Source organism: Mirounga leonina, unplaced genomic scaffold (assembly GCF_011800145.1).
Source record: "Mirounga leonina isolate KUSES-001 unplaced genomic scaffold, KU_Mleo_1.0 Mir_174, whole genome shotgun sequence".
Classification (NCBI taxonomy): domain Eukaryota; kingdom Metazoa; phylum Chordata; class Mammalia; order Carnivora; family Phocidae; genus Mirounga; species Mirounga leonina.
The window spans coordinates 34,762,088-34,786,356 of NW_023270451.1; the positions used below are offsets into that span (position 1 = coordinate 34,762,088).

At 38.1% G+C, this 24,269-nt stretch overlaps 1 protein-coding gene across 7 annotated transcripts in view; it reads left to right on the forward strand.

Annotated features, from left to right (window-relative positions):
• HDAC9 (histone deacetylase 9) overlaps positions 1-24,269 on the forward strand; it is an 899,218-nt gene that overhangs the window by 58,212 nt on the left and 816,737 nt on the right. For all 7 annotated transcript variants that reach the window (XM_035020706.1, XM_035020691.1, XM_035020700.1 and 4 more), the window contains exon 2: positions 9,061-9,180. In XM_035020706.1, the coding sequence (XP_034876597.1) occupies positions 9,156-9,180 (25 nt within the window). In that variant the 5' untranslated portion in view covers positions 9,061-9,155. The remainder of the gene's footprint in view (positions 1-9,060; positions 9,181-24,269) is intronic.

The following is a 24,269-nucleotide window of genomic DNA, read 5'->3' on the forward strand; positions in this document are numbered from 1 at the left end:
AGCTTGTTAAAAACACTGTTTCTGGGCCTTTGTCCCAAAGATTCTAATCTAGGAGGTTCTTTGATCAGTGCCAAGTATCTGAATCTGCATTTTCAGGGGAGTCCTTGGATCACACTATGAGAGATCCTAGGTGTGAAATCTGTGAGGCAGGGACTATCTGAGCTACCCTCTGGGCTCTGTACTGAACATTCCTAGTGAGCACCCAGTAAGTACACGTTACATTCAAGCATAGTTAAAACTGTTGTTCCTGTGCTCCATAGCATGAACCTGGGTTGATCTTTTTTTTTTTTTAAGATTTTATTTATTTATTTGATGGTGGGAGAGAGAGCGAGAGAGAGAGCACAAGCAGGGGGAGCAGCAGATGGAGAGAGAGAAGTAGGCTCCCCACTGAGCATGGAGCCCCATGTTGTGTTCGATCCCAGACCTCGGGATCATGACCTGAGCTGAAGGCAGGCGCTTAACCAACTGAGCTGCCCAGGTACCCTGAATCTGGGTTCATCTTAACCTGAATATAAATGCAAGGTTTGTGTCAGTTAGAAAAGTCAGTAATCATTGGGAGGGTAAAGTTCAAAGAACAAGATATTTGATAACGATGATTTATTTATTATATATCAGTGTATTCTGGAAATTGAGGGGTATCCTAATATAACAGTGTGTGTTCAAAGGAAGCCTCTGTAGAGAAAGAACAAGTATAGGTAAGAAAAGAACCAGAGAGGGATGGAATTGAGATAAATCTTAGGTATCAACTATAGTTCTTTGGGAGGAGATGAGAAGGCAAAGATGGAAGGTGCGAGGTTGATTCAACTCATTAGTTAAGGGAGTGGGGGTTCTTCAGAAAGGGATCAATGAAGTAAATGACCTGTTCAGTTGGAAGAGATTCTGGAGAAGGCTAGTAGAAAAGAGGGCCAAAGTTAGAGAAGTGAGAAGTAAAAGGAGTCAGTGACAACGTGGGTATTGCTTGGGGAGGTAACCCGTGCACCTGCCATCTCGTGGCTCACGGCTCATCCTGTTTCCCTTCTTCATTGTGTGGGCATTCTGCCGTTGTCATTTCTTTCCCTCAGGTGCATGTCTGTCCGTGTCTGGAGATATGTCTTGGCTGGCTTAAAATCGAACTGACCACCAGCAGTAGATAGAGCAGTGAGTAAAATTATTAGTGAAATCCTCCTCAAGATAGGAGGAGAGGCCTTTGAGTCCACTGAAATTCCAAGGTGATCTGTTAAAACAATAGAAAAGTTCTTTTTAAAAGGATTTAGACAGTACTTGGGGACTATACTTCCTGTTTCTTTTCAGATTTCTACAAAATGATAATTGTTCCTAACTTACTGTTTTTGATAATCTTACGCTTTCCTTTCCATCAACACCCAAGAAGTGATTTAAAAAATATCTTTGTAACATCAGTCAGTGAAAGATCAGGGTAAACAGAGTATATTCACAAACAAAGGATGGCACACTGTATTTCCATAGAACGCACATTTGCCTTCTAAAAAAGAAGCAAAGAAAGGAGAAGAAGAGCTTTAGTAATTAGATCCCTGTTGTAACCCTGGTGGAGTGAGAAAGATTAATAGCTGTGCCGCAGAACTGTTCCAGGGTGAGAGGCTCCGTGTATCACAGATACCTCCTGGGAGGGAACTTGGCCTGAAGTAAAACACAATTCCTATACTAATAATGATAATAATAGTCAACATTTTTGTGCACTTTCTCCTTACCGATTACTTTACGCTTATTTTTTCCAAGACTCACAACGACCTGGTGAGTTAAATAATTCATGTTTAAGCATCTGAGGCTCAGAGAGGTTAATTGACTTCCATACCACCCAGCTAGTGAGACATTTTACATGGGCAATTTGCTGCATGAAGGGATTATCAGATCTTCAAGACGTAGGTTGCAGCATTAAAGAAATCACAGACATGTAAAAAAATGTATTCAATATTGAAGTTTGGAAAAGAGAACTATGTCAATCTAAATTGCAGGGATGGATAAAGGTCTTTTGTGTTTGGCTAGCTGATCATAACCCATGCCTCCACACTAGCAAGGGAGTAGACGGGGAGCCAGGTTCTTTTAAGCATGCTTGATCGGGCAGTTTTCTGCAGGGAAGGTTATAGTGTAAGAATTACAAAGCCCTCCTGCGGCCTGGGTATCAGAGGTTGTCTGTTACAAGTTCCTTTACTTCGACTATTACTTCCTTTTCACAATTCTATTTTGGACTTCTGTCTCTTGTGTATTTACAGGTAGACAAAGCTCTTTTTCTAACAACCCTTTTGCCATGACTGAAAAGGAGCCTTGTATGTCCTGCAGTTTCTGGGTATTGTGATTCTAGTTTTAAACTCAAACTGATGATAATGGTGGCTGAGACTCCCTATTCCCTGTTGTCCAAGGAGGGAAGTTGCAGGTAGGGGCTTTCAAAGATGATCCAATAAAAATCAGTGCAGTAAGAGTTTTTGATAAAATGGTTTTCATTATATAGAAGCCGTTTAGGACATGACTTGGGTACTGGAGTCCCTGGGGCTAAGCCCAATGTTTTAAAAAACAAGACTTACTAGGAAAAAGTCTGTTTCATTAGTGCAGGTACTGTAGTTGGCAGGACTTCTTACAAAATGAAATAACCAGCAGACCACTCCTGATTGTGTTACGTATTTTTAGATGTTACCATTGAGTTATATTTATAGTATAGACTACTGAATTCCATCTTAAATATGCAAAATATATGCATAACTAACCTCCCAAGCTGCGTTCCCTGCTCTATATTACACCTACATTGTAGCCTGTGCTTAAAAGGCTCTCCTAAAAGTCTTAGAATGGAGCTTATTATTTGCTCTAAAAATGTAAGCATGGAGAGTGTGTGTGAGTTGTGTGGCCCTTTGGGTGACACGTTCTGTTTTTAGCTGTGCTCAAAGGTGAAGTCCGCAAACATCTGGCAAGCAGGTGGGGGGTAAAACCAATAGTCTTGCATAGGTAACTGCCCAGAGACCAGAATGAGCCAAAAGGAGTTGATGTGCCAGTCTTTACCAGTGTGTTCGGTGATTTGGAGTCACCAGGTGTCTGCTGTGGTATTAGGTGAGGTTAAATCACTGACTGTATCATTGGTGTGGCTCTTGTTATGTCCATCAGTTTCCCAGTCCCCAGGGTCTCCAGGGTCTCCAGGGTCCTGTTGCTTAAGACAGCTTTAAATATTGTCAGGAGCATTATTTGCACAGTCCTGCTTCTGTTACTAAAATTGAAGGGGAACAAGGATCCTTAAATCTCTGTATCCCATTCTCTCGAGTCTTGATGAATAGTGGTTTGATTATTTTGATATAATTGTGGAGTTTATAGAGCTTGTCTAATAAAGAAATGGATTTCCCTGAGAGGAGAAAAAGCTGAGGCTAATAAAGTGAGAAGCTGAACCCTTCCAGTGATCTGAGAAATCACTTCAGTCCAAAAGCCTAGCAAATGGTGGTATCATGGATAACATCATTCACAGGCAAATTTGTATTTTGGTGTATTGGTGCCTTCCCCTGATCCATGAAGGCATCCACGCCATTGGGTCTGCTCTTCCTAGGTGGTGGCCCAAACTGTAGACTACTGTTTTTTTTGGCCCAAATCCAAGGACTTTGTTCTAGTCCTTCAGAGCTCTATACTAAAACATTGGATAAATGATTCTGCCCTAAAGTCAGGCAACTTATAGATTCATTAGTTTAGCCTTTCCCCTTTGTTGAGTCATTTATCAAGAATTTATTGTGTATCTATATGTTCCAGGTGCTGTGCTAGGTGTGGGGATTACTGAGATGAATACAGTACAATGCCTGAACTGAGGAACGTAGTCTTATGGTGGGTAGAGAAGTACCTGGCTAACATAAGAGGGGTTGTTATTATCTACACAAGGGGTGTTATTACAGGTACGGTACAAGACACAGTGGGAAGGAATATAGTTGAGGAAGCTGGCCTTTTACTTGGAGTGGTTGGTTAAGAATTCTCATGAAGGTGGTCTTAAAGAATTTGATCTGGGAAGTAGCAAAGAGGTGATAGTATCCTTTGCAGAAAGAGGTACTAAAGCATGGAAATGTGAATATGAATGGTACTATCCCGAATAATCAGGACCCACTGATTATTCAGCCGTTCAGGTAGTGTTCATTTTGTTTATTTGGGGCCTGTGCCTCAGCAGTTGTTAATAATGTTGAACATAATGACAGATTGCGTGGAAACACAGGACTTAAGTGTGAGGAGAAGAAGGAAGGAGAGAAAGTGGGGTGGGAAGAAATGAATTATGAAGGAACATGAACACCAACTGAAGAGTATGCAGGTCACCAAGTGTTATTTACTCACCCATTCATTCATTCATTCAGATGGTCCCTAGAGGCAGGGATACCAGAGATTAATTTGAATAATTACTTGAGGGGCGCCTGGGTGGCTCACTTGGTTAAGCATCTCAGTCTTGGTTTTGGCTCAGGTCATGATCTCAGGGTCATGGGATCGAGCCCTGCATTGGGCTCCATGTTCAGTGTGGAGTCTGCTTGAGATGATTTCCCTCTCCCTTTCCCTCTGCCCCTCCCCCCACTCGCTCTCACTCTCTCTGTCTCTTTTAAAGAAATAAATAAACAAATAAAAGCAAGCTTCAAAAAGATAAATAATTACTTAAGCCAAGGCAGCATTCATTGAAAAGGAAAGAAGGGCTCAGATATGAAAGATATTTTTAAGATATTAGTGTACTGGCTTTGGTGATTATCTGTAGGAAATGTAAGAATCAGAGAAGTGAAATATAATCTGAGGTTTCCAAAATGGGTGATGGGATGTCTTGTATGTACTCAATAAGAGTTTGTTGAATTGAATAGAGTATTAAGAGTAATTTTCTAGTGTTTTCCTTTAAAGATGAAATTGTGGCAGAATTTCACATTCTGAGGCATGAGAGAGAGACTGATGACACTCAATTCACTGGCACAGGAGGCTTATTTCACCCATAAACTCTCTTACAGTAGATGTTATGAGCTGAGTCAGCTCACGGAGCCAACTCGTTAGAGGAATTGGGGCTATACTGGCTCCATCTAAGAAGAGAAAGGACCTGGGGTCAAGTGTGAATAGCTTTGTAGACTGAGCTGTACGACTTGCCCTAGGTCTCAGAAAGATATTTTAGAGACACACAGTTTTTGTTAGTTAAAAATTACAAAAGCATTGTTTTCTTAGGGACACATTGTCCAAAATAATACCAATTGTCCACAAGGAAAAAAGAACTATAGTAAGAAGCTCAGACTGTAGTTAAAAAACCAAAAAAGATTGTGGTAGGACTATGAAGTCTAAGTCTATGGAAATGAAAGCTTACACTGTGAGCATTCATGTAGACATTCATTCCAAATTTTCTATTTATTTTATTGTTTTTTGTGAATGAGTTCAGTCTATTCAATGGCTAGATAGGTTCTTTAGTAAAGGAGACTTGTTACTTAATGAGTCATTACTAAAATTGTGATGAGTAGGTAGACACAGTCTTGATATTTAAGCAGCTCTGCTAGAGTGGTCTGTAATTCATTGTGATGCTACAGAGAACACTGGGCTCAAAGTCAGAAGACCAGCCCTTCCATTTTACCACCTATGTGTCTATGACCAAATCCCTGAAACTCTCTAAGCCTCTGATTCCTCATCTGTAAAATGGGAATAATAATGGCTTATCAGTATACTCCAAAGAACTCTTGTGAAGATCAGAGGAGATCATCCTTGAGCAAATTCTTTATGTCTGTAAAGTTCTGCTGACTTGCCGTGTGACTACTATGGAGCAGGCAATGGAGGTGGAATAGCTGAAGGACCTCTGGAAACACCCCCACAATGCTATTAATGAGAGCACTGTGGCCTGGGGCACTATAATGTGTCAGTGCCCTCTCTTTCCCTGGCTGCACGGGCAAGCTGGGTCGTTGCAAGGTGTCAGCGCCTTGGACTCTTGCACTGTGCTATATCCCAAGATATTATAGCAGTAACTCACTTGGAGGCAGCTGACCAACTTCTTGTCAGAACTGATCTTTTGAAGCAAAGACTCCTAGTCCCTTATTGAGGATTTACGTAGCTCAAAGAATAGATTCAGGAACCAAAGTAACCATTCTCGGATCTCAATAGGTGAAAGATTCATAGCAGCAATTTTGCTCTTGGTTGTGTTTATCTCCTTAAATGTTCATGTATATATTTTTATAGCATGGACAAATTAATGTGCAAATTAATTGAAACTATTAATTGAAAGCAAATATCTGCTTGGATAGTTTGTACTCACAATCAGCATTACTTGCTTTTTTTTTTTCTTTTTTTCATTTATCTACCCACTTGAAAGCCAGTTTCCTATTATTTCTACATCAGGCTTATTGTAAGAATGACTAATGTACTAGGGGAAAATTTCCCCATTCTAAGAAAATAGTCTGTTTCTCTGCAGCTCATTTGGATAAAGAAATGTGGGAAGATTTAAGAATAAATTGGCCATTCTCATTGACAGATGTTCTCCCACTGACCCCTCTTTCTTTTCTAAGTAGCTAAAAACTGTCTTGATTTGTGTAAAATTCTGTATCAGTTTTGTCCCTAAAAGGTGTGAACAAGGCTGTTAATCTGTTGGTTTTGTTGGCCACAAGGGAAGAAAAGTTTATGTAGCTGATGATGTGCATGTGTGTGCATACACACATATATACACATGGTGCATTTATGTGTAAAGGATCGATCGATACTTCTGAAACAGTTTAGGAGAATTTTTAAAATGACCATAGTTCAGTTATGCAGCTGTAGTCATCATGATAATTTTGGTTTAATGTGGCTCATTGGGAATGGAGATGCAGTAAGTGGAAACTAGTATGAATCAACATAGAAATGCATATTAATTTTCTTTTTACAGTGTTCAGATAACAAGGCTTTCATAATATTAGAAGAGTATGTCATGATTAGGCAGTTACTAAAATGGCAGAATGGCAGAGAGAGTAGTGTACATTTTAAATATTTACTGATATTTTGGAAGCCAAATTCGTATTTGCCTCAGAGATTCATTTTGCAAGTCAGGTCAAGAGCTGTGAAGCAAAACCCAACAATTATGTAACTAGCCACCAATCAGCATGTCATGGACATTATGTATGTTTGGGGAAATGGCAGGTGTGTGGAAATAGAAACATCTTTTTAATTTTGGATTTGTGGACGAGTAGTAGAACTTTGGTTTAGTGTTACCACAATTGAACTTTTGGAGATTATTGGTTAAATTTAGTTGTATTTGTATGTAAACAAGTATTAATTGAACAAAGTGACATTATGGATTAATTTTTTTTTTTAAACACAGAGTAACTCAGCCCCTGATGGAAGACATCTTTCAGTACTACTTCACTTACATACTCTTAAGGTTTCCTGTCTCTTGCTTTTTGTTATTCTTAATTTAAAATTAAACTGTGCATTGAGAATCAAGAGTGTATCAAGAGCATTTATGAAATATGTCAGACTGCAATGTAAAAAAGTAAAAATGTCAAAATCTTCAAAGTCCACATTCATTAATTTTAAAGTCTATAAATTCAAGTCTCACTCAGTTTCAATTTTGATTTTGCTTTATTACCTTTTAATTATGAAGCAGACGGTATCTCGTTTTTCTTACCCATAAAGGGAGGGGAGAGTTACAAGTATCTATTAGCATGGTTGACGTGAAAATGATATTAAATATGGCGATATGTCTACAAGTACTCTGTGACTCTAAAGAACTATACACGAGTGTTATTACTTTAAAATATGACATTGACACCTTTTCATTTTGAAGCCGATGTCAATGTCAGTATGCTTCTGCTGATACAGAAATCAAAAGAGTTTGCCGCTTTTCATTTTTCATCTTTTTTTTGGTAGAAATACTGCTTTCTCATCAACATGGAAATTAAGATTCTTAAAATAATGCTGATCAGTATAATTAGGTACAAGTAAGTGTAAAATAAACACATCACTATCACTTTTGAAGAAGATTTATAAAAGTATACATTTTATTGTTACTAAATTTTAATCCTTTTCCAGGACCAAAGATAAGATGAGAAATAGCCTGCTGAACCGATGACTCTCACTTAACTGTTTTAGTTACTAGCCTATTTCTGTGTAGAGACCATTTGAAGTATGATAGGTGCTCTTGGTGGTGGTACATAGTTTTTCAAAGGAAATGTATATTTATATTCTGCTTTATACATTTGGGCAAAAATAGTAATAACACTTTCAAAATACTGATGGGAAAATGAGTCCCAATAAATATGTTGGATTCTCAAGATAAAGAGAAGTACAATTCTCAGCGTTACAGCATTCTGTCTATAAAAATAGTGCAATTGGGATATACTATTTTAGTAAGAAACTCATTAAGTGCAACTTTAAAAGCTTCTTCCTCTTTCTTTTTTTAAACTTTGACATTCCAGTAAACTGTGAGGAAAATGTCCTTCCATTTGTTTTTCCTTTGCTGAAGTGTCTAGAAGTGAGAGTACATTCAAATTAAAAGCAGAAAGTCCCTTAAATTCCTTTCAAGAAGTCCCATCCTGTAAGTGCCACTCCTAGAAAGACTTGGCTGTTACTACTTTTGGCTGGAACAAGACTGCAAAAGATTTCAAGAAGAAATGGAAATTGTAATGGGGGGTTTCTCTCACTCCCATAGTTCATGGCCTACTTGTTCCTTATTTTAGTCCATTACACTTTTTTTCACTAAGAACTCCTGTCCCTAGAAGGAAATCTTTGACAGTGATATTTAAGAGTACTATGTAATGAGACACTTCTATCCAAATGCCAAAAAATATTTTTAATTGGTATAATAATGATAACAGCAGACGAATTAGAGTGAATGGTATACAGGAAACTAATTATAATTTTGGGAAGTGCTTTCTTCCTCACAGATTCCTTCCACACCTATCATATTACTTGGTGTTCACGATATTTCTGTGCTTTAAGCGTGACTGGTCAGTTTGCTCTTTTATGGATGAAGACTTAAGACACCAAGTAGTTGGTATGACTGCTTCAGAGACCCACGGTCGCCCTGTGGCCGAGCTGAGATGCAAAGCCAGTTCTGTCTCTGTGTGGCTCGACATAACCTGTGTCATACACATGTAATTTTTCTGTACATTCTAGGTTTCTCATCTACCAGCCCCTCCTGGACCAACATTGACAGCTGAAGGAAGGTTGTGGGTCTGCATCCTGTCCTCACCGTCCTTCTCCAGAGTCCCATGATGAGCTCGCCAGTGCAGCCTGGTCAGTCTGGTTCCTTCTTAAACTATTAACAGACTTTATATGGAAGATGTTGCTTTGTGTTGCTTCAAAGCAAGCAACTTAAGTCACGAAAGGACTTTTTTTTTTTCTGACAAAGATTGGTTAATATCATGAGTTCTGAATTTTGTATTCCATAGCTAATCCTCTGTTACATAACCCAGTTTGCTTTCCAGGCACTAATTTCATTTGCATTGTTATCTGAGCACCAGGCTTTAATCCTTCTGCTCCTAATACGGCATTTGGATTGGATTTTGTGATGTTATTAGTATTTATTAAATATGATGTAGGCATCTAATTCACACCCATAGTCTTTCTGAACTAGTATGTGTCTGTATGCTTTTAAATTGTGCTGTGGGCACACAATTTACACTTTCTCCATCTCTTTGACACACAGGAAGGATCCTTCTCCTCCCCGGCCTTCTTTGCAGCCACTCCTGTTTCCTATATACGTATTTGATTACAATCTCAGCACCTGCTTCCTCTGAGTCTAGTGTAATACGTGGCTCATATAGTGTTGTGATCAGCAGAGCCAACACCCATTCCTGCAGGAACAGGGTGTCACTTTTGGAACAAACATAATTCAAGTCTCAGAGTGATGGAGTAGGGTCGGATATCCCATGTTAATCACGGACAAATTGTAAAAGAATTTTCTGCTTGGATCATTATAGGATAATTTATTTCTATTTCTGTATATTCTTAAAAAAAAAACAACCCTTTTGTCATATTGATATCCTTGAGTTATCCAACTCCTGAGGTTGAAACTAGTATAATATTATATTCAGGATTTACAAAAGGAAATCTTTGGCCAAGATTTTCGCTCTGTGGAGTGCCACGCCCAGATCCCCTGCTCTGATATTCCACTGTCTCATCAACCTTTCCCCGCATCCTCAACAGGCTGCCTGCCAGCATGTATGTTGAATGTGGAACTGGAAATTATTGTAGGGTAGAATTATGACTTGTTGATTGTAAGTGACATAGTAAAAGATATACCAGTTCTTCGTTAAAGTCATTATTTATAATTGGCATTGTCATCTGAATACACAGATGAAGAGTTACCTAGGTCTCTTGTCTCTGAGCCCCTGTAGCCCAGTGGTTCTCAAACTTCAGCATGCATTAACATCCCTGAGAGGGCTTGTTAATAATTAGATGCATCCCCATAGTTTTTGATGCAGTAGGTCTGGGGTGGGGCCCTAGAATTTCAAGTTTTACAGGTTGTCCCAGGTGATGTTACTTTGCCTGGAGACTACATTTTGGGAACCACTGGTTTAGCCTGCTATACTTGTCTCTTTGCCCTGCTCCTCCCAGCCCCACCCTCACCCCACAGACAGCCCTGTGGGAGAGCTCCATTGCTTATCACAATTGTAGTATACTATTATTATCCTTTCTATTATGATGAGCTTAAAATCATGTTTGCATTTTTATTTGTATATATTGCATTTAAAATATAAATTTATTTTAAATTTAATGTTTTCAAAATGGCATAATTTTAAAAAGGCATTTAATTTAGAACTACTGTAGTCAAATATTTTTTTTTCCCTTTTCTTGTGATGGAATGTGTTGGTATCATTAAAAACCATACTAAAATCAGTAGGAACAAGTTGACTAAGTACAGGAGTGGCAGAAAACTTCCTCCATTTCTGGAAATTATGGTCTAGAATTTATATAGGGTTTGTTTTTAATTCTCCAGACCAGAAAATAGACTTTTTACGTATTAAAAAAAAGTGTCACGTCCCTTTATTCTCCACCCACCTCTATCATATCCTCCCCGTGTTGGTGGTTTACCTCCCACGCTGACTTCACGGAACAGTGACAGGGCAGATTGAATGATGAGAACGTAGAATTTATGGTGGTGACAACTGTATCTAAATGAAACATTTGAAACAACAACTTTACCAGGATATGTAATCTTGAAATGGACATAAAAGGCAGATGCCATCATGACTAATGAAGGCTAAACTAGATAGGAAAAATTTGGATCCAAATTATAATTAAACTCAATTTATGAAACTCACTCACTTTTAAATAGACAGGTGTAGCAATTTCAGTACCTATGTGGTTTTTAGCATTTTTCTAACACCTTTACACCTGGCCCCACTTTTTTTTTTTTTTAAGATTTATTTATTTATTTATTTGACAGAGAGATAGCGAGAGAAGGAACACAAGCAGGGGGAGTGGGAGAGGGAGAAGCAGGCTTCCCGCGGAGCAGGGAGCCCGATGCGGGGCTCGATCCCAGGACCCTGGGATCATGACCTGAGCCGAAGGCAGACGCTTAACGACTGAGCCACCCAGGTGCCCCAAGCCCCACTTGTTTTTAATGAGAAACCCATAATCCCATTAACGACACTATTGTAAGTGGTTAGATTCCCAGTTTAGGCCATCAAAGCCTATTTAAAGGTTAACTAGCTTGCAATGAATACAGGAATATTTTGACAACCTTAGTTAAAGAAGAGAATCTGTACAATAGTTAAAGAAGAAAATCTGTACAATGTAATAAGAAATATTTTAAAATGTTACATGCTTACAGAAAAGTGGACGCAATAGCAGGCAGATAAACAGGTGAGAAATATTTATACTTAACCTGAGCTCTGGGCGCCTTAGAGGATTTCTCAGGTAGGTCCGTATCACATCTAATTTCATTCTAAAAGTCATGTTTTTTTTTGGAAGATTGGTGTAAGGGTGATACCACTCTTAGTTTTCTCATCTTATGTGTGGAGCAGGGTGAGATTTTTGTTGCTGTTGCGATAACTGCTTAAAAGGTAAAGTATACTGGGCAAGAAAGCTACAGAAATGGTGTGGGTATGTAAGGAGCCTATGGCCAGAAGTAACATTACCGAACTTTGTGTGGTAAAAGAGAGAAGGAAAACAGAGAGTGCATGTACCTAACTCCTCCTGAGGGAGAAGAAACAGACACGATTAAAGGAGATCTGAAGTTAAATAGAAGTCTTATTGTCTATCCAGCATAGGTTGTTGGTTGTGTAGAAAGTGGACGTGAATCCTTGCTTCGAAGTGCATATAAAGGAGGAGGGAATAGTATGTTGTATAGCTCAACGTTTTATACTCCAATGATAACAATTTGTAGCATTTTTTTTTAAACTCAGAGCTTCTATATATAAATGTATTGTAATACATAAGATTGGCAAATACTTTGGACTCTTTCAAAAAACATGAAGTAAAATAATACCAAATACTTGGATTAATTCCGTATACATCTGATGCTGACTCACAGCTGGTAATGTTCTGCTCTCTTGAGAGCAGTATACAGAGGTCTTAATCAATTCTGTTTGGGAAGTTTTTATGAATGAAATATGAACTGAGGGAAGTCATAGCAAATGGGCCAGGTGGGTGGGAGTCTTTTCTATTTATTACAAATGCAAACTATGATCAGAGACCTGAAATGCACTTTGCATATGTAAAAGGAAATGTTCTGGTCATAAACATGAAAACATTCTTCTGCTATTATTAGCCTGTATCTTATGGTGCCATATATATTCTACTGGTGAGAAACAACCTAATCTTTTGATTTAGAAAAAGTGTTTATCTTACATCTCTTCAAAAAAAAAAAAAAAGGCTATCTAAAAAGGAACTTAAATTGGCCTGAGGCAATCACCATCCATTTGTTTTGCTTTTGTTCTGCAAAGGGCTTTAAGGAGTTATCGTGCACCAGAAAAATAGACTCACTCCAGTTATTCCAGAAATTCTTTAATAGTCAGTGCTTTGGACAGAGTATTTATGTTTGTCTTGAAAATTGGTTCTGGGATAGTGTGAATTCTTGTTTTCCTCATAAAACTTCTCCATCCATGTTCAATTATAGTTGATATCAAGTACTAAATATTACCATCTTGATCATGTATTCAGTCAAACAATAAGTGCTGATTTTTGAATATAGAATTCACTGGTTTTTATTTTAATCTTGGTGCCTCAGTAATGTTCTAAGTTAGAGCACTGGGTGTTGCTTTTGGGCACTGAGGAACCTGAATGGAGGGAAGACTGTCTGGATAAGATTGGCAGTTAGCTGCTGCAGTTGGGATAGTCAATCATGCAAAGCTCATTAAGCATTTAGTGCCAGGCTGTGTGTTGCTCAGTAGGGACGCAAAAAGTACTAAATCATGGTTTCTACCCTCATGGACAGCACTCTTTGGTGGGAGAGACAGAAAAGTGAGTAGTTTTGGTCTGTTCACTGTATTAAGTATCTTAATAAACAGAGGAGCAGAAATTAATTTCTTCTGTACATCAATGTGGATGACATTTCTAGTAATTTATTTTTTTTATCAGGATTGCCAAATCTCAGAAGGAAAGACTTTAGGGCTCATCTAATCTAGAATTTTCCAAACAAGTCAGATAATAAAAATCACATGGGGCTCTTGTTATACAGATTCTCCGACTCCTCCCCTAAAGAGAATTGTGCAGTCAACTTGGGTGGAGGGTACTAGATAACAGATTGCATCATGCTCTTCACTGTGACTTGGCAAAGTGCAGAAATGTTTTTAATCTAACAAGCACTAGAATTTCTCATTTTGAGACTCTAGACAAACAAAAAATACACCATTAAAGCCTATCTCAATGTAAGTATTTCTCCTGTGAGCTAATATATAACTCAGTGATTTTGCTTTCTGCTAAATGAAAAGCTAGTGCTATTGAAAATGAGAGGAGGTAATAATTTGTGGGGAAATTCTCTGGGCTTACATGTGTTCTCTGCTGTCTAGGACATCCTGTTTTTATGTGGAGGTGACCCAAAGACATAGATAGAGTACATTTCCCCCCCACTCAAAACTGATTACTACCTATTTTAACCCAGATCAGATTTTTAGTATGATCCCAAGAATATAGAAAACATGATTTAAGCCTGGACATTTTTAAGAGTAATTAGGCTGCATCAACCTTAGAATGATTCCAGCATGACTTTTACTTTTGATGAATCTAATTTATATAATGTAATTTTGACAAAAATGTAGCCAAAGGACTTTCTGAAACCTAGAACACAGTGTGCATGATGCCTCTTGATATCGATCGGGCAGTGCTTTTGGCCTTGTGGGCATTTAGGTGAGTTTGGATAGTAGAGCTGCTAAAGCTGTTGTAAAGTCCTGTAACGTTAGTTTTCAAAGCCCATTGCATAAAGGTAGCTAATTTCTCTTTTCTTCACCACTGTGAGAACACTTAAAATTACTCCACTGATATGGAGTGAGAGGACCGGGCTTATACAAACAGACGTTAAAGGTCTGTGGAAGATCTTATATTCTATTCCTTTTCTCATTGGCAAATGTTAGGCAAAAATTAATTGAGTTTTCCTGCCATGTCTCTGTTTTGCTAAGCAGCTGCATTCTCTTATAGAAATGTAGTAGATTTAACTAATGATCAAAAAGTTCTTTGAAACATAAATTGTTATGGAAATGCTAAGTAGTATAAACAATTTGAGGGCAAGCATTAATAAAAACTTCACTGCAAGCATTTTTAAAGAGGACTAATAAAAGTTTCACGGTTCAATTAATACAGCACAACATTGGGTTTTCTAGAAGCATATGGGGCCCAGAAGGCCTGCCCCTGTTTTTAAAATTTACAAACTCTTTAATGATTCACCACTTTTACTCCAGTGCATTACCCACTGTGGTGCCATTTAGTCCTTAAGTAGGGAACTAAAACCAGGACAAAGCTACAAACAAATATCAAAATGTCCAAGTGGGTATTTTCTCTTCAGTTTGTTCACAGTATGTTACCATAGAAAATGAATGGTAAAATGAAATAGAGTCACAGGACAAATCAGGTAGGTTATGGCTTCCCGAGATGAGTCTGATCAGTTGGCTTTTTAATGAAATACAGGTCAGATCTCATTTTTATAAGCTCTGTGTAACTAAAATATTTTCAGGTTCCCAGCTAATTATTTATTTCAAGTTGTGTTCAAGAACAATATTCTAAGATAATCACATAAATCAGTCTCTTGAAGTTTTGTAACAGAATTTGATGGGAGTACGGTACTGGTAGGAAATAAGGAACGTTAAATGTATTAAATATTATTTTGGGTTTTCTTCTACTACTTTAACTTCCTAGTTAACTGACTCTCTTTTTTGCTATTGCTATAAACTTCTCAATCTGATATTCAAGTTTGAAACATTAACCAGAGAGAGCATTTTATTTATTCTCCAGTTCCTGAGGGACAATGCTTTAAAAGTGAGGCACAAATCTTTTACCAAAATGTTCAGTTTAAATTTATTTTGCCCATTTATTTCTTCTCAACTTCACTTATCACAATTAATTTTGGTGGGTAATTCAGTTTATATAATGTTTACTGTGTTCATTACTGTAACACTACCAAAAAACTCCCTATTATGTAGTTCAAACAGAAAAGAAGGTTATTTCTTCCTCACATAAAGATTAAAAAGACTTTCCCAAGTGGCAGGCCGTTCTTTCTCTAGTGGTGATTCAGGCCCCAGTTTCTAACTTGTGACTTATATTCTGTTTTGGATTCCAAGGTCAGTGTACATCTCTCGACTGAGCTGATGGAAGGGAAATGGAAAAAATAGGTTTATGTGGGAAGTTTCCGTAGGCACACCCACATTTCTTTGGGTTGAATTTAGTCACATGACCACACCTAACTACAGAGGAGGCTGGGAAAAGTAGTCTAGCGGTGGTCCAGGAAGAGGAGGAAACAAGTTTGATGAATAGCTGGCCAGTCACTACCACATTCGTCTTGAACATTTATACCTGGGAGTGCAAATATAGCATTGCTTACAAGAGGTAGGAGTATTTCATAATGTACTTTCAAAGAGACAGAAACAGTGAAATTTGGGAAAATCAGCTTATCTACATTTTCTAAGAGATGCTTAAGGAAGCCTTCCTTCATGAATTATGTGGAAGAGTGAAGCAGTGTAGCTATTAGAAAATTCAAGTTCTGGTTTTAGTGGAAACTTTCCAGGAAATGGGAATAATATGTATAGTGTGGAATATTATGGGTCCTTAATTAGTGTATTAAAGTCATCAGAAGCACCTGAAGGGTGTGTGCAAAAAGAAAATTCATGTCAGTTTATCTGAAATTATAGTTATGTATATGCCGAGGAAGAAGTAATTTAATATTCGCCATTCTTATATTTGTTCTTTATTGCATATTGGCATCACATTTTTAAACAGCTTTGTAGTTTGAAATATTATGAAAATCTAGGTCAAATAGGCAGTGGTTGTTAAACACTTGTTTTACACTGATCTTTTCATGAACACAATTATAAAACAATGCTAGGCTTTAGTTTTTTGAAGATCCAGGAGAAAATACTAGTACCTCAACAAAACACATGGACAGCCTTTAGTTTATAACAGTATGTGGACCTTAACAGAATTTTCTCTTTCTGTGTATACTTTAGGATTTGCTGTTAATAATACCAAAGGGGTGTGTGTGTGTGTGTGTGTGTGTGTGTGTGTGTACACCTGTGTGTGAGATTGTTTTGCAATGCTATAGTAAGTCTCGGGGAATACAGAGGTATATAGGACTACATAAGCTCCACTAAATACAAATACTTTACTTTCTATGGTTTTCTATATATTTAATTTTTATCTGTTTTAAGACTGTCAGTGTACAGCAGTCTTCACCATTTATAATTTATTGCTTCTAATTTGTTGTAGGGTTAGAAAGTTAAAGAACCATGTTAAATAAAATCATTAGTGAGATAAGAATAAATTCTTTAAGTTCTGAAGAAATGCACAAAGTTCTCTTTTATGAGCAAAATATGTTTCTTTTTTCTTACATATTGCAATTACATTTTAATTGTCTCCCATCCCCCTTATTTTCTTGGTTCTCTCTGTCTTTGTTATATAGATCTATAAAATTCTGACTTTCCAATTGATGAGCCATTATTATGGCTTTGATTTTGTCATGCTTATCCTTGCAAATTATGATCAATACCTTTTATCCATGCATGTCTCATGTGTGGATTTGTAAGTTGCTTCAGAGGTACTTTAATAACCAAAAAGAAAGGCTTGTGACTTAATTTATTGGTGAATGTTTCCTTATACTCTGACACCGATTTACAGAGAGTAGAAGAACTCTGAGGTAGTCTGTGAAATTGTTTTAAGTCTTTTTTCATGGTAACTTTCTGGCATTTGATTATATAAAGCTCTTTCCTCTTATGATAGGTGGTTCTCCTCAGTTAGCACTGCACAATTAACCTTTTCTCCCAGACTCTTAACTTCCAAGAAGACTTTCTCTTTATATTGATATTATAGTTCCATTGGCAACTGGCCTGGCTGGGGAATTTCCTTTGAAGTTGGAATTTGCCCTAATAATTTTGCCGTCTTTGGAATTCTGTGAGTGCTAAGAGAGGGCAGATAATCATAGGGGCACCTAAGCAGGAACTCATCTTTTAACTCTCACCTCAGAGCGAATTGTTCTTTAGAAAGAAATGTTGAAATGACATAGGAACAAATTATTGAGAAAAACCAGTTAGCAGGTTTGGATTCTCTGAGACTATAAGCATGTGTAACAAGAGCTGGTGACACCTGGGTCTTTTGTTACAGGAAAGGCTGTTTGATGACCTCACCTATGTTTTTCTGATTTTGAGATTCTGAGTGCTTTCTGCAGATCTAAGACTGTTGCACAAATGGACACAGCCAGAACTTTATCTTGAACCCCTCTTTTTTAGAATCTCTATCTGGCAGGAAAAAATACAGAAAGTCTTTGTAGTTACTTGTTGGTATGTCACTGGAATCTCCGATGTCTGCCCAGTGTATTCATGGGCATGGGCATTTGGGGATGGTTACTATCATTCAGGGAGTACTGTCTTTTGAAAGAAATTATTAACCCAGTGATTGTGAAACCATTCTTCCTGAAAACCTGTCTCCTCTCATTTATATACTATATTAAAATAAATATTATAATTAGGGATATTTTGAAAACTACTTTAAGAGAATAAAAGCACAAAGCTATGAAAATTGTTTTATGTTATTTTTGAATGTGTCTGTATCTTTGTGCCATTAATATGGTGCTTCATTTTTAATGGAGAATTTAATATATATTTATTTTGGCTTTATGTTTAAAGTGAAACAATAAATTAGAAAACAGATTTTAAAGGTAATAGTATTTCAGTGAAAGGAGCTAGAAATTAGTAGGAAAAGTCAGGAAGCCAATTATAGAAAGAGGAAAAATAATACATACCATATCTTGTGTTGGATAATGTGTGCTATTGAATCTCTGAATTTCAATAAAATATGTCAAAGTAGAGTTCATTTTCCCTTCTGTTGGGAGAACTGATAATCCGCCTACCCATCTGCCTTCCTACCTTTCTTAGTTTTCTTTCTTTCTTTTTCTCTTATCCTGCCTAATTCCAAGAAGGATTTGGGATTTATATAATAAGTTTTAAAAAAATAAAATGAGGAGGAAATGAAAGAAAGGAAGGGAGAATGGATAAAGCAAATGCCCTTGGTACATACACTCAAGTTCTATAAAGTTGCTAGAGAAGGAATAGATTTGGCTCTGAACTTCTTGGTAGCAAGTCTGTTTTCTCCTATGAGATTCCTTCTCCTTCAGCCTAACTGATCCAAGTCACTGCCCCATTGGAGAAATGTCAGAGACTCTCCATAACCTCTCCCTGAGGTACACAAGGACCCCATGCCCTTTTCATGTTTGTCTTTCTTTTCCTCCTCAATAAACCGTGAGCCTGTTCTCGTCACCACATGGAGCTGTGTGCCTTCCCCAGGTCCTACTCTTTTGCCTGCAGAACTTTGAAAGCAACTTTCTCACTGTTGGGAGTGCCCCCTGCCCTTCATACCGCTACCCCTTCACTTCTTTATTTATCATTCAAGGCGTGGCTCTATCTCATTCTTCTGTGAAGCCTTCCTGGGCAATCCTGGGCTCCTCCGACATCTGTTACCTCGACAAATATGGATCTTATCTCCTGGAGGTGGGGGTTTTCTTAGTCATAGCGTAGTAATAAACGAAGCTTTTTGAAAGCAAGAGACCTCTTTCTAAGATTTTTTTTTATTTTAAGATTTTATTTATTTATTTAACAGAAACAGCAAGAGAGGGAACACAAGCAGCGGGAGTGGGAGAGGGAGAAGCAGACTTCCCGCCGAGCAAGGAGCCCGATGCGGCGCTCCATCCCAGGACCCTGGGATCATGACCTGAGCCAATGGCAGATGCTTAATGACTGAGCCACCCAGGCGCCCCTAAGATTTTTTTAAAAATATAAAATAAAACAATTGATTATTTACTCATGGTTGCTTGATTATTTAGCTAATATGTTGCCTAGCACATAAAAGGAGCCAAATAAGTGAAGAACAAAGGGTATTTTGTGAGGAGGCTGATACACTTACTTTGGAGGGAGGGGAAGCAGTTGAGTTGAAAATACCTGAGCCAAACGAAGCTGCTTGATCTCTGTGGTAAATCATGACCCTTCCCTTTGTTTCTTCTTATTTATTTGTTTGTTGACTTTCTTTTCCTTTTACTTCTTCATGAAGGTTTTGAGCTGTTCTTTTGCCTCTGTTTAGGAGCTACCCACTGAAAAGCTTTGTCTTCTTAGGGTGGCTTCCCTATTCCTTGAACAATAAACATTGCAATAAGGTGGTTACTGTTTGTGAGACGTGTGGCCACCTATTGAGTTCCCTAAACGTGATATCTCCAGGTTTGGAGCTGCTTTACCTAGCACAGTGGTAGAGACTGACTGACCTACCAGCCTTTTGCCTTTTAGTAACTTGGACCTCTCCCTGTTCCAATACTTATAAGCTACCTCCTGCCCCATTAAAAATACACACTGTAGTTAAGAATAGAGGGAAGAGTAAAAGGATTTTGAATTGTGGTTAAGCAAATTGTTTTAAGTTAGAATTCATTGGTCCTGTATCATTTAAACTTTTAAAAAATTAATGCATTTTTTGCAGACCGTATCATTAGCAGTCATGTTTTTGATGCACTAGGTTTCTGTGGACCTTCAGTGCAATATGTATAGAGGAAAACAGCTGGTTTAAAATTTATGACATTTCAATCTATATATGTTTTTAGTTCTTATTTAAAATGGTGAACTCATAAGCACTTTAATACGATAGTTGAAGTCTTCATAAAGATTAAAGGAGGATCCTAAATTTTATGTGCGTCTCTATGGAAGATGTGTTTTGGCTTTATTAGTTGACACTGTTGCTGCGTGATACTGGATAGATGAAGTGATCTCTTACTTTGGAATCTAGTCATGTGGGGTTGCTTTCGTATCTGCCCAGGAAGTTCATTTTTCTAAAGATCATGGAAAGAACAGATGGGGAACAGGTAAGCACGGCATCCCTTTCCTCACAGCTCCCTGTGGAACCTCTTTGGGTAGGCTCTTGTTTGTCACACACAAAAGAAGTATGTCTTTACCCTGAGTGATGCAATGGTCCAGCCTCCTGTGGGGTAACATCCACTGACAATAACGCCATAACCCATTAGTTGATCGCAAACTCCCTGAATCCACAGGGGTTTGCCTCAGTCTAAATGAGTGACTAATTCTTAAACTACAAGGTGAACCTGAGGTCCTCGGGGAATTGGGACATGTTAAGATTGGATTGTTTATTTTGCTTGTTATAACTGTAGGGTCATTATGGAAATGTTTACATCCTGCTGTGGTTATATGTTCTTAACCAATATATAAGGTGAAGAGGTTTGGTCCTTTGGCTTCTGCTTTCCTTATATTCTTTATCATTCTCTATCTCTGTCCTCACCCCATTAAAAAAAAGTGTTCACACATCAATTCTAAGTGAACCTGTATCTTTTTCATTGAATTCTTGGTTATCTTATCTGTTACTGAGAAATTATACAAATGCATATTTGAAGTTATTAGTAAAAGCCCAAGGACTTAAACAGAAGCTCTGGAAACAAGTGTTACCTGTTATTGGTATTCACTAAATCTCCCTTCGTCCCAGTTTCTTTATTTGGAAAATATGTCATGAATTTGTTATATCAATACATAAAAGACACAATTGTAAAAGAGATATTCAGGAAACAAACTGAGGGTTGCTGGAGTGGTGGGGGGTGGGAGGGATGGGGCGGCTGGGTGATGGACATTGGGGAGGGTATGTGCTATGGTGAGCGCTGTGAATTGTGTAAGACGGATGAATCACAGACCTGTACCTCTGAAACAAATACTACATTATATGTTTAAAAAAAAAATAGCAGGAAGGGGAAAATGAAGGGGGGGAAATCGGAGGGGGAGAGGAGCCATGAGAGACTATGGACTCTGAGAAACAAATTGAGGGTTCTAGAGGGGAGGGGGTGGGGAATTGGGTTAGCCTGGTGATGGGTATTAAAGAGGGCACGTTCTGCATGGAGCACTGGGTGTTATAAGCAAACAATGAATCATGGAACACTACATCAAAAACTAACGATGTAATATATGGTGATTAACATAACATAATAAAATAAAATGAAAAAAAGATACTAAAGCAGCTAGTGTTCATTTGGAATTATTATATACAAATTTGTGCTTTTTTCTCAGCTGTGACCTGTAACTATGCTTTTATGAATGTCACCGTGAACACTGATGTCTGTAGGTCTTTCCACACTGGTGAGAAGACCATCATTTCCACGTTCTGTCACGATTTCTAGTTGTGTCTCTCTCAGGCTTGTTCACTTTTGAGCAAATGGAATTATGCCATCCCTCTTTTTCATTATATGCCAGCTTCCTGCTCTATCCCACCTCCAATAGTAAATGACTGTGTTGCCTTGCTTCACCTTTTGGTGCGTTTTTACACCATTTGCCTTGCCAGCCCCTTCTTGTGTGTCCCCCTCTGAATCTGTTCTTTGCCTCTTCTAGCATCTGATGCTTTAGTTTATGGCAGCATCACTCCAGTCTCTGCCTTTATGGTCACATTGCCTTCTCCTCTGTGTGTGTCTAATATCCCTCTGCCTCCCTCTTATAGGGATACACGTGATTGCATTTAGGGCCCACCTGGGTAATCCAGGATAATCTGTCCATCTCAAGATCTTTAATCATATCTGCAAAGTCCTCTCCCCCCCTTTTTGACATATGAAAGAACATTCATAGGTTCCAGGGATGAGGAGATGGGTATCTTTTGAGGGGTCATTATTCACCCTCCCCACACCTGCCTGAAATAATTTCTCAAATCCTGCGAGTTTGTAATTTCTGTTCATGCGTTTGTTCATTCATTCCCTCAGTCACCAGACTTTTATTTCATGCCCAGTGTATGCCAAACACTGTGCTAGGTATTAAGAATAACACACTGACCATACTTTTAATAAGTTCATTATTTTGTCGATAAGATGTACCACACAGAGTAAACACAGAGAGGTAAAAGAGATAGTTTGATCCAGGCCATAAGATTAATTCTTTGTATGTTTCCTTTTACATAATTCTAGAACATAAGTCACCATCACGCCTCAGTGCTCATAAATTATTTCAGTAACTATGGAGGTTATGTGCAGCCTGTGGACCAGAAAGTGTTTTTGCAGGAGGGAAAACATGTATCAGCTTAAATTCAATTCCAAAGAATTTGTTCAGTACAAAATAAAGCATAGACCTTGCCCTCTGAGGAATTTATAATCTTACACAATTCTTATCAACCCTTGCTGCATGTCAACATAACAATAGAGCTTTAGAAAAAATATCCTTGCCTGCTCCCCACTGCACCTCATGCTTGATTTTGGGTGGAGCCTAGAGGTCTTTTTTTTTTTTTTTTTTTAAAGGCTCATCAAGAAATTCTAACATGCTGCTGGCATTGAGCACAGAGAATCTCTGGTCAAGTAGAAGTGACCTGTAACTAGGAGAGCAAAGGCACGAGTATTGTTAAAAATGTAAGACAGAATGCTTTAAGTTCCATTAAGATATGTAGAAACAAAATAATTTGGATACTCAGAGGAGGGTGAGATCATATCTGGCTCAAGGGGAATGTAGGAAGTATTTGAAATGTCCCTGATAGATGGGTAAGATTTCAAAAGATTGGGTGGGTAAGATTAGGGGAGGTGGGGGTGGTCATGGCTGGAGGCAAGGGCCGGGGGTCTACATTTAGGTACCAGATTTTCTTCTGCTCAGACTTTCTGGCCTGGAATCCAGAAGCATCTGAAAAATCTAAATTTAAACCTGGTCTTCTAAGCCATTTCAACGGTAGTAGGGTAGAACAAATTTTATTTGACAGCTGATAGGTTGATATATACTTTTTAAAATTTCAGAAACATGGTAGCTGGACCTCTGTCTGCAATTTTAATCTAAGTCCTGTAAATATTAGGCAGGCTTCAGTGAGAAAAATAGAAATGGAGGGGAAAGTTTTATTTTAAGTGTTTCAAAAGAAGAATAGCTAGGATATGGTGATTTACTGGAAGACAGAAAAGCACAGTAGGAAGTAACAAAAGTAATTATGAAGTTCAAGAATGATAATAGAATTAATGTGAGTGATATTGGTAGAAAAGATAGTGAACTTTTGCTGAAGTTTTTCTACAAGCAAGGGGCTTCATTACGATATTTTCTTTATTTCATGGAGCTCTTTTCATAAGTCTTGTGGTGTAGGTACTCTTCTTATCCTTACTTTACAGATAGGGATGTTGAGACCTTGAGAGGTAAGTATCTTCTTGCTCTATCAAGGTCTTACAGTAAATTGAGTGGAACAAATCTAGGACTCAGATCTAGGTATCCTAATTCTAGAGTGTATATTCTTTTTTTTTTTTTTTTTAAGATTTTATTTATTTGAGAGAGAGAGAGAGCAGGCGAGCACGAGTAGGGGGAGGGGCAGAGGAAGAGGGAGAAACAGACTCCCTGCTGAGCAGGGAGCCAGTTAGGCCAGGCCAGTCTCAGAACCCCGAGATCACGACCCCAGCTAAAGGCAGACACTTAACCGACTTGAGTCACATGGGTGACCCTACAGTGTGTATTCTTAACCACAGTTCTGCTAATTGTCAGGAGGCTAGCTTGAGATGTAGAGCTGATGAAGAGAAATTGGTCCCAAAGATAGGAATTTAAGAATCATCTAAAGAAAGGTCACAGTTGAAAACATGGGTAGCTTTAAATTAGCAAGCATGACGTTATTTTTTTTTTTTTAAAGATTTTTATTTTTTATTCATGAGAGACAGAGGGAGAGAGAGGCAGAGGGAGAAGCAGGCTCCCAAGGAGCAGAGAGCCCGA